The sequence below is a fragment of the Halyomorpha halys genome, unplaced genomic scaffold (assembly GCF_000696795.3).
Source record: "Halyomorpha halys isolate HHAL.00 unplaced genomic scaffold, Hhal_1.1 Scaffold363.1, whole genome shotgun sequence".
NCBI lineage: Eukaryota > Metazoa > Arthropoda > Insecta > Hemiptera > Pentatomidae > Halyomorpha > Halyomorpha halys.
The window spans coordinates 259,691-271,422 of record NW_027106613.1 but is presented as its reverse complement, the minus strand read 5'-3'; the positions used below and the strand labels follow the sequence as shown (position 1 = coordinate 271,422).

The 11,732-nt window shown below is 31.9% G+C and overlaps 1 protein-coding gene across 3 annotated transcripts in view; it reads right to left on the bottom strand.

Annotated features, from left to right (window-relative positions):
• The window catches only part of LOC106681754 (ancylostoma secreted protein), a 58,138-nt gene that overhangs the window by 11,507 nt on the left and 34,899 nt on the right, over positions 1 to 11,732 (bottom strand). For all 3 annotated transcript variants that reach the window (XM_014422234.2, XM_014422238.2, XM_014422239.2), the window contains exons 8-10: positions 5,890 to 6,008; positions 4,356 to 4,431; positions 640 to 797 (exon numbers count right to left, since the gene is read on the bottom strand). In XM_014422234.2, the coding sequence (XP_014277720.1) occupies positions 640 to 797; positions 4,356 to 4,431; positions 5,890 to 6,008 (353 nt within the window). The remainder of the gene's footprint in view (positions 1 to 639; positions 798 to 4,355; positions 4,432 to 5,889; positions 6,009 to 11,732) is intronic.

The window sequence follows — 11,732 nt, the reverse complement described above, 5'->3', positions numbered from 1 at the left end:
CTGGCATCTGGCAGGGCGATAAGCCATTGGAAGGTATATCTATTCCCTTAGCGATGAACTACTTCGGCTGGACAGGAACTCTCTTAGGATAATTACAAGGATCTATACAGGGGCCTGAAGATTAAATAATCATATGGCTAACAGAGTCACCCCTGAGCAGATTCTGCAATGCTGAGGATGAGACGGCTAACCACATAATATGTTGGGGTGACCAATTTGCAGGTTTGACTTTTGCACTGTTTGGGATGGATCGTGTGGCGGATCCTAAGCACTGCGAGCTGATCAATCCCTCAAGTCTACTAAGATTGTTAGAATCTTCAAACCTTAAGCTCTAACGAGCTCACCACAATGTTGTGCAACTGATTAGTAGCCCAAATATAGATTACCGAGAGAGCACTGTTCATGGTTGAACTCAAAAAGAACATTTTTAAAGAAGGGCTTTGAACTAAGATTAGGGATAGATAGAACAAAGCTACATGATACCTAACAGATGATAAAAATTACTTTTGGTCATTATCATTGGATATGATTTTTGTGTATCATGTCTGCTACCCCATTTCTTTTGAGATACCGATTATTATGGATTAGAAACTTCTTTTACCACACAACTAAACAGTAAATGAAATTATTCCATGATACCTGTGTAAAATGACCCACGACTCCTTTATGGTTTCCATTCTCATCATAATCATTAATTTCATTGTACCACAACTTCATCATACTAACATAGTCAAAAAGGGACTCGGCATCCTTAGCAGAATTAGCCTTAAATGCTACATTTTCACCAACATCATCAGCTGTGAAAAAAAAATATGATTAAATTATTAAAATTCATCTATATAACACAAACATTAACCCCATAAACATTCCAAGGATTGAACAGAATAAAGGTACTAATTGTATAGGCTCATCTAGTTTATATCAAATAAACATACAAAACGATTAATATTGACCTTTGATTGATTAGGAATAAGGCTGGGGAAGGAATAATGGTGTTTTCCTGATTTTCATTTTTATTTTTTTTTTTAAAATAAAACTAATAAAAATATAAATTTCGTCATTCATTTTTTTATTTTATTTTCCATTCTTACCATTTTATAGTGAATTACAGGGGTGTAAGACAAGGTCACTTGCTGAATACAAATCGCAAATGGACACTGCTTTTAAAGACAAGATTTTTTAACATGTTGCTACATTTACTTACTCCTGTGTTTTTATTAGGGTTACTATTTTAATTCATACTTTTATTTATGTACTTTTCATTTATTTTTGCAAAAGTCCTATGCCTTACCTATATTATATTATACTATACAGAGGATTAGGTAGGTATTTCAGTAATTACAAAACAAAACGGTGGAATATTCATGAATTATATTAGTTGTATTGACTACCTAGATAAATAGTACTAAATTACATAATGAAGGAATGTTTGGCAATTGAAAAAGTGACCAGATAGTTGAGACATATGACAAACACCTATGACATCATGTCGTAACATCTGAATCGTGCTGATTTCACATTCCTGTCTATCAATGCTTGCTTGTAGGTTGTACTTATAATAAGGTCTAGAGTCATTCAGCATTTTTAATTTCTTGGTTAATTCCTGGTGGACAATTTTTGGTTCAGAAAAATAATTCGAAATTAATGTTGAGGGGAAGGCGACTCTGTTTTTCAGTCTTTGTGTAATTGAGAGATAATAGCAAACTGGCAAAGGCAAATACAGGTGACAAGACATGTAGATTGGATGACCTTTTTGGGAGGAGTGGGACAGTTGGAAGGTGTAGAGGGAGTTCCAACCCTCCACAGACAGGCTCAGTGTCCATGTACATCTTGACAGCACTTTCAGTTCGGACAAGGTCTAGTCAACACATTCACTCTTTACTGACATACCTATATCTGAATCTATTTATTCTGTTTTCTAAGGAAAGAAGAGTGGTAGTATTCTGGTGAGAGAAATGATTTCTCTAGCATGAATCACAATATGAACATTTGTTCACAGTTATTTGAGTATTATTTGTTATTATTGCTGTAAATTTATGAGGTTCAAATAATTGTGTTAATATGAATACCTTATCCACAAGGCAATAGTTTTTTGGTGCTCTCAGATTAGTTAGATTTTTCCTGGAATTCATTGCTTCCTAACTTCTTTATTGTCTTAGTTTTTAATTTTCTAACTAACAACTACCCCATGGATCCTACACACTTGGTGAAGGTGTTAATGGAAGAGAAGGAAGTATTACCAGATCCTGATTAGTCAGAAGAAGAATCTGGAGTGGAATGTTTCAGGAGCAAAGAATTCTGAGCTCAATAGAATAAACTGAGAACCACATCTGAGAATGACCCGGCCATAGAGACCACAAATAAAATAGAGGTGATCGTTTATTTTTAAATTCTACAATAAATCAACAGGCTGAAGGAAAATATGACCAGGGAGCTGAAACCTACCATAACTCAAAAAATTGAAAACTTTATGATTGGACTACCAGGAACTTTAACATAGAAAAAACCAAATGAAAAGTGAGAATGAATTGTGTAGGGACTAAGGAAATAAACTAAGTTGGGAACTTCAGTAAATAAAAATGAAAAACCTGTACAAAAATTAACTTCAATTTGTGCTCATGTAGAAGGAATTATTTCTTTAATAATATTACTTATTAAAATAAAGAGTAGAAATTATTTCCAGTAAGAAACAAATATAAATAATAGTATTAGCAGGCAACAGCAAGTGGGGACATCCCCCGGTACTTTTATTACCTGTGGAAGGTAGTGCGGACTGCTGCATCTGAAATTTGACCCTTTTTATACTGTAACTTATGTTATTTCGACTCAATAGAGGAGTAATTGGACATACCAAAAAAAAAAAGATGTTTAAATTACACCTAGATCTTTTCTTATTATGAAAATGTCTAAATAATTTACAATCTCTGCAATAAGTAGCAGCACCAGCACTAGGTCCTGAAGCTCTTTTTTCCAAGTTCCAGCTATTTTTTTTTTTTTATCATTTTGAGTAACGATAAGTATAGGCAGAAGAAAGTAGGTCCCACTAGTTTGACAAGTATATTATATAATGACTGCCAACAAAGTAAAGAGAGTTCCCAAAAAAGAAATAAATAGCCTAAATAAAAGTAAATTGTTTTTAGAAATATTAAAAAACATCTGGAGAGGGGAAATCCACAATAGAGCATATAGTGTTGTATTGCACTACCATAGAAGGTATTGTAGAGGAAAACCAGGATCTTCGTCCTTGCCCAGTTAGACCTCTCCCATCTGATGGAAGATGAGAACTATCCCTTCTTCGGGGAGTTCATCTAAGGGTTATAGAAGGTGGTTGGCCCAATGCACTTTACATTGGGATGTGCTCAATTACCTTGAGTTGGTAAACCACAGATGGAAGATAAAGGTAAAGAAGCAAATGCAGACTGAGACCAGGAGGACTGGACCTATCAGATAAATGCAGTTGGATAAGGTGCAGCCTCATGTATATGGTGCTCAACTGAGTGCTGGGTGGCTCCATAGGGTGGAAGGAGGTGGTGGACCTGACGCACTTTATGTTGGGATGGGCTCGACTACCCGGCATTGGCGAGTCACAGATAGAAGATGAAGGTGAAGACACAAAGACCAGAAGGGCTGATCCTACCGGATGGATGCAGTTAGATAAGGAGCAGTCCTATAAATATAGTGCTCAACTGAGAGCTGGACTGCACCATAGTTCAGATATAAAAGAAATTATGTTTCCAAAAATTAAATAGATCCCCACTACTAAGTGTATAATAAGAAAAATAAAAATAAATTGTTGATTTTTGGTAGCAGTGGCATGGGGAAGTCCATCATAACGCAGATTTTTCTTCCGTGAGGGTTGGAAGGTACTCAAGCTTGGACTTGTACCTTGTAGTTTCTTTACCTACTGTCTGAGCCACACTATCCTGTCGCAAGTAGGGTAGTAGACCTGGTAGGCTTTGAACATTACAGATCAGCTTGATATAACTAAAACCTAGTTCTTGGAAATTTGAGTCATTCTTTTGCAAAGAAGCACTTCCGGCCATTCCTCAAGGGCTAGCTGTAGCTTGTTTTTTGTATCTATGATCAGGACGATATCAGTTTCATTTCCCAATGACCGCCTAACAGTTTTAACCAGGGTAGATTTTGCCTAATTGGAGCAAAGACAGATAGATTGAGGTGCAAGAGTAAAATATCTCATTTGAAACACCATTTGTCTTTAGAAATTTATGTTGTCCAATTGTCAGAAGCATCTTAATAGTTTTGCTTTGTGTATGAAAATAGCAAGTGAAAGTTGTCTCCTCTAAATAAAGAATAGTATATAACTACTTATGGCTGAAAAACTGAGTGTTTCTTACGTCTATTTGGATTATGTTTGAATTCGCATTTTTGGGAATGCTTAAGTGAAACATCTGCTATCTCCTTATCCCATTTCTGAAATTTTAAACAGAATATAATGAAGTTAATAATTTTAATATTATCTCTCTTTTAACATTATTACGGGGAGTGATAATATCAGACTAGTATATGTATCCTATTGCGAGGAAATCTACAATTAAAGTCTCTTGACTTATTAGTTGATCTATAGTGTTTTCATAGAGCTTCGACTAACCCATTATCATTATTTCTAAAGTTTTTATTATTTCATTTACAGAACTGTTCAATCAACAACAATACTATTTAATGGTAACCTACGTTTCCCCCACTTCACAGAGCATCTTAATAGTTTTGCTTTGTACAAGAAAATAGCAAGTGAAAGTTGCCTCTTCTTAATAAAGAATAGTATATAACTACTTATGGCTGAAAAACTGAATGTTTCTTACGTCTATTTGGATTGAAGTGAAACATCTGCTATCTCCTTATCCCATTTCTGAAATTTTAAACAGTATATAATGAAGTTAATAATTTTAATATGATCTTTCTCTTCATATTATTACAGAGAGTGATAGTATCAGACTAGTGTATGTATCTAATTGTGAGGAAACCAACAATTAAAGTCTCTTGAAATGTTTTGTTCTGTTGTCATTATGACTTATTAGTTGATTTTGTGTTTTGATGGAGTTTCAATAAACCCATTAGTATTATTTGTAATGTTTCTATTAATTCAATTATGGAACTGTTCATTCAACAACTATAACAACCCTTACTTCATTTTCTTGTTTCTATTAAACAAGGACTTCCACAATGGTAGAACAACAGCAAAATCAAGTTGAAACTAAGGTGCTGTTTCAATATTTTTAAAGAAGGGTAGAAAAAATGAATATTACACTATTATTTTAAAAATAGATTTATAAAATCCCATTTATTTATTAATTTTTGTATTTGCTAAAATTATTCACAACTTAAATCATAGGAAGATAGTCCAGGTGATGGTCAATAAAAGTACAAAATAGTAAAAAAACTATTTAATGGTAACCTAGGTTTCGTCCCACTTTACAGAGCTTCTTCAGCGCTGAAGGTTTAAGACTGTGAGTATTTAAGCTTAAAACTGACAAGGATAGACTTATGAAAACCATATTTTTCTAGTAATTCATTACTAGCATGTGCAATAAAGGAATACCATACAATATTTGGTTGAAGAAAATAAAAAATAAAATTTAATATATGTTAGATAGGTTTTGGGTTATAAAACATGAGAGTAATTCTTAGTTATGTACGAAATTCCATTTCCTCCTTTTAACAAAAATCACAGCTATGGAGTACCAGAAACTTGTCAGAGATATCTGAACATCAGAAGCTAGTAAATTTTTTAATTATCTATGTACATTTCCAATATTTAACTATAATCTTTCATCACTATCAGTGTAATAACAAGTCATTCTTGAAATTCATGTAATTAATAAGAACAGTTTCCTATTAAACAAAAAATAAGAGGTCAGCCTCTGGACTTACAAGTTGCCACATGTTTTTAGCTCCTTTTAATTTTGTTTTTCCAAGTGCGACTTTGTTTCTCATTTTATTGTGGTACTTCAGAGAATCCACAATTTCTTTACATGTAAAAGGCTTGCTTTCTGAAACATTTAAGAGCAATTTAGTATTCACTACAAGTAATGTGAGAATAGGACTTCTAAGAAGAAATCATTATCTGACAGAGTATGAACATGACTTTAAGTCCATTATTTTTCCCATTTACTAAGTGAAAATATCTAGTCTTATAAAAAGTATTTTGATTCCAAGCAGTAATGGGGAAAAGAAAATTTAACAACTCACTTAACAGACAACAGTTAAAACTCAACACAGATGACCTTTTAATTATATCACTTAATGGCTAGGATCTTTAGATAAACCATATTTAGAATACTCCAGAAATATTTCAATTAAAGATTATACTTCTAGACTAATATCTACTCTTTTCAGATAGTAACTTCTGTTACTTAATAATTTATACATTATTAGAGGCATTTTATTATCATAATTAGACATTATGGCCGATGTTTTCTAAGACCAAAATTTGTAACTTCCTTTATTTACCAAGCATTTGTAGGTATTTTGGACTTATTTCAAGCGGCAAACGTTACAAGTCTCAAGTATCGATCCATCGATCCATACTATTGAGTGTCGATACTTGACTAGTACTGCATCGAAAGGAATATTTATTGTTACTGCAACTTCCCTATTGTAGGGATGTTGAAACATTATCTATGTTCTTTTTGAGAAATATGTCGATATTTTATATATGATAACAATATCAAAACTTGAGAATCAAATGCCTAGTTTTCCAAAAATGGTACTTGTGTACAAAACATGCTAGTTTTATTACTACTATTATAGATTCAAAGAATAATAGATTGTTATATAATTTTACATTAAAAAAAATGTGGAATTAATGTGATTCATAAGTTTTTTTAAAGAATTTTGGTTGATATTTAATATTATTATTGCTTTAGTTAGATTGCAACACTCGACTTCGACCCGCAGAACGGTAAAGATTACTATTTAAAGTAAATATTATAAACTATATCCAATGTTTTATAAACACTTAGAAAAAATCATGAAATTAGTAAAGAGGATTAGTGTCATTAAGACCTTTCAACTTATAGGCCTTATCTAATAAAGTAATAATAGCATGTCTATGAGACTAATAAGAACATAAGTTACTCAGTCTTATCAGCAAGACCGCGACTAGTTAAGTCTTGTAAGTGCGATCCCAAGAAGAGAAAAGAATCAGTAATTACACCTCAGTTTTTTATAACTTTAATGAAAACTATATACAGTGAGGAATCCAAATTGACTAATCGTTGATAAAATATTTTCTACCACACTCAACACGGAAATAAATTTCTGATAGTCATACAAATCAGTTTCACTGCTTTATAAAAATTATCAGTGTACTTCTTGCACAGCAGCACATCCTAGTTTGGGATAGCCGCTCGGTAGTGTTCCGTGTAGTTGTTCATCGAGAAGTTTCCTTAGAATCTCTTGAGCATCCATCATTCCAATATGGTCCGCCCATCGAAGCTTTATCATTTTAGCATCTGTTCCTTAAATAGAGAGTACAGTTCATGGTTTTTCCATATCTTCTCTTAATGGACTATAAATACATACATAAGTTGGACGTATTTTGGCCCTTAACGCCTCGAAAACCCATTTATCAATAATAGTATGTTGAATATTTGTTATGTATATATATATAATATGTTGTATACCTTATTCCTAAACTACAATCCAATACAATTCCATCCATACGTCAAAAACCTTGGTGTCACTATAGACCAAACTCTCTCCAGGAAAAACCACGTCTCCGATATTTCCCGTCGTACCTGTACCACCCTGAAACGTTTAAATTATCTTGTCACCTACTCCTGGTTACTTCTTTAATATTCCCCCACTTAGACTATTGCGGTGTGGTTTACGAGGGTGTCTCTGGGGATTTCGAAGCAAAATTAAAACGGCTAAATAATTGCTTTGTACGATTCATCTTTGGGGTCCCCAGGGACGCCTCTGTCACCCGATTTTATGAAGAGTTGAAGTGGCTTTGCCCCTCCTTCCGTCGTAAATATTTCCTTGCTTCCTTTCTCTATCAAGTTATCCAATCCCATACGATGGGCGGTACATTTCAGATATCCTTCAATTTAAGTCCTCAGTGCATTCTCGCTCACGGCCTTCAGACTTATATGTAACTGCCCATGGAAGCAGCCTTTGGTAGATCATTCCTCACCCGTTCATTTTCTCTGTGGAATTCTATTCCCTCCTTTATTCGTAGTTCTAACACCCTTCCAATCTTTAAATCCCGTATCTTCGACTACCTTCTGTCCACCCAATTGCGGAAGAATAACAATTGAAAGTTTTAAAAAAGCTTTATATATTTTCTGTCTTAGATCTTCGTTTATAATTGTAAATATGTACACTAGCAGAAATTATATCTCTTCATTTATTATTTTTTAGTTTAATTGTGTAATTTACTGTAAGGCTCTAAAGCCTAATTTTGACGCCTATAAATTATTCTAAAGGGATCAATCCCAGAATAAATAAAGATTATTATTATATAATATATCATAAGCAGGTATTATTATTAATTAGTAGGTAATATTTAAACAGCTGACAACTTATTTTAAAATGTGGTATGATCAACGCAATTTATAAAATAAAATGTAGATAATTGGAATAAACATATGGAAATATAATTTGAAAAAGTATTGTTTAAATTATATTATAACCTTATTTTTTTAATCGTACTATGTAAGTATTTCTCTTTTAAATTGAATAAAATAACAAAAATAATAATCGTATAATACTTTAGACTGGGACAGAACAGGACATTATTACACAAGAAGATTGGGATATTATTAAAATTTAGTATAATGTAGTGTTTAGAATAGTTTCATTTCAATTATTTGGAATTTGAGTGTTAGTTTTATTAATTGCATCTAAATTTTCTTTAAGGGGGGGGGAGATATAAAGTTACAATACCATATGTTTGATAAAGATAGACATGGGGAGGATATATATAAACAATTGAATAGGAATGTTATGATGGTCTTAATAAATGTGAATAAAAACAGTTTCGTAATTTATTATGAATAAAACAAGGTCTTATAATAATGCTTTAAGTTCTATTATGTACAAAAAACTCACTAAGGATTTTGCAGGTTTCAATAGAGAGGGCCATCATTGTAACAGCAAAAAACAAATATAGAATCATTTCTGATGATAATGGAACATTAAAATCTATTATTCCTACATAGATTAGTAGAAGATAATATAGATAAAAACAAATTAATTACACATGTGTTTAAATTTTATTTTTAACAGATAATTTACACAGATGTTAATTTAGTTTTTAACAAATGAAATAAGTTTGGTTATATACAGAATACGTTTATCTCTCTCTATATATAAAAGAGAGCTGTTGAATCTTTGTCCTCGATAGAATTGGTTATTACTGGACCGATTTACGTGGGGCTTTTTGCTTTTTTGAACATATAGTTCCATTTTGCCGAGGGAAGATTTTTGAGTAGAAAATAAGTTATGAAACAATGTTAGGCGTGAGGCCTGGGGTAGATTAGGTTAGCCAATTTTTTTTTTTTTTTTTTTAAAGAAAGTCATATTCGTTTTCAGGGTTGTCTCAAAGTACTAAAAACCATTTTTGGAAGAAATAAAAAATAATTCCTTTTTCACCTCGATTTCATCCGTGCATTTTTTTTTTTCTCCGGTGACTATTTTTCATATAATCGTTAATAACTCCTCTACCTTTATATCTGATATTCATGTTAATAGAACCGTTGGAAAGTTGAATGTCTGCTCTTATAGCCGAAATCGACAAAAGTTATATTTGATGCTTTTTTGAGGGAAAATGCGGGTTTCAAATGAGGGGAAAAAATTCTCACGTTTTATTTTATATCTCCGGTTCTAATTTGTTTAATTAGACCCGCTTTATGCCTTTTAGTGCAGTTACTAGATCCCTAAAAACCTGCATAGTTTGGTGTAGATAGGTCGAGCAGTATTGAAGTTATTTCCATTTTTTAGATTTTTAAAAAGAAATCTGAGGCTGATATGTAGGGCAAAAATTTCGGATTAAAAATTTTTATTTTCCGAAAATTCGAATATAAGGGTTTCTCGAGGTACTGAAAACTAATATCAACTTTGTTTCACTCCTAAAAAATCTTTTATGCAATTTGTATAGTAACTCCGTCTGAATTTTTTCAATATTTTGAAAAATACGAGGCACAGGAAGAGTTCTTCTTTAAAAACTATTTATATTTTAGGTAGTATAAACATGAAAAATAAAATTTCCTCAAAGAAAAAAAAAATCACCAAAATCGGACCATTAATAACGATGATACGGCAAAGTTAGTCGTTTTCGAAATACGTAACCATGGCTACCGTCTTATCACAGCATCTTCTCTTTTCTCCATATATAAATGAGAGCTGTTGAATCTTTGACCGCGATAGGTTTTGTTATTACTTGGTATTTTTGTAAATTTGTCCACAATGAACTTACGAATTACTGGACCGATTTACTTGGAGGTTTATTTATTTATTTTTTTAAAATACCAAATTTCACTGCTAAAAAATCGTTTACCACACTTCCATATGTCATTCCATCTGTTTACGTTCTTTTCTATTTTTTTTTCAAAATATTCCATTTCGATATGGGATTTAAATATTCCATTTAAAGATAACGAAATCCCCGAAGAAAAAATATTTTGAAGAAAATTGAGAGTTTAATATAATAAAATGAATTAGTGGACTTTTTTTAACTCCCAAAAAATATTTTACCAATTTGATATGCCAATCAGTCTCAGTTGTTTGGATATAGTACTAATATTGAAGCACAGTGAACGTTTTTGTTTCAAAACTATATATGTTACTAAATCTTAATGTTATTTATTATCATTATCTTTACTTAAACCAAAGCAAAGTATGGTGTAGATTCGTTGAGTAATATTGAAGCTATTAGTATTTTTTTTATAAATTATGATTGCAACTTTATAGCATGTATTGGTTAATTTATGTTACCAAAACATAATAATACAGTATTTCGAAATGCTTAATTTTAACTAAAAAATATAATAAAATTTAACATACTATCGATTGTATTCATTAAATATAAGCCTCAAATTTACAGCGTATACCGATGGTACCAACAGATATGCCATTTATTTCAACTCTTCTTTCATGAGATGCTAAATACGGATGTCATCGAATATATTGGATCAATTTATATCACCAAATCACAATAATAAAGTATATGTGTAAGTTTAATTTAACTAAATACATAAATTTATAACAAACTATCAATTAGGTTCATTAAATCTATATACATCCTCAAATATAGCAATAGCGAAGCATTCAGCTAGTCAGAAGAAAATTCAAATACAATACAATAATATTGAGAAATGTTATGTGCATCTTAGTCAAACACTTTCGCAAAGGAACTTCGCACGTGGGCGAGGTGGAATCGATGTGAGAGAGACTCGACGTCAAAGCGATTCACTCCTCCCTCCTAAACTACTTCAATAGGATTAAAAATGGGATTCGCACACAGAGGAAGATGAAATCGACTCGAAGAAAGATTTGGGTTTTTTTTTTTACACCAGATCGCCCTGGTGGGCCTTACATGGTTGATATAACTTATATTATATATATATTTTTTAACAGTTGATTATGAGGGTGTATAGTCATACAAATGACACCCTTAACTATATAAAATGTTCTTATTAAAATAAAATAAAATAAATAGATAAGAATAATGCTTCTTAATAAAAGAGGAAAGTAAAATTAATAACAAAAAA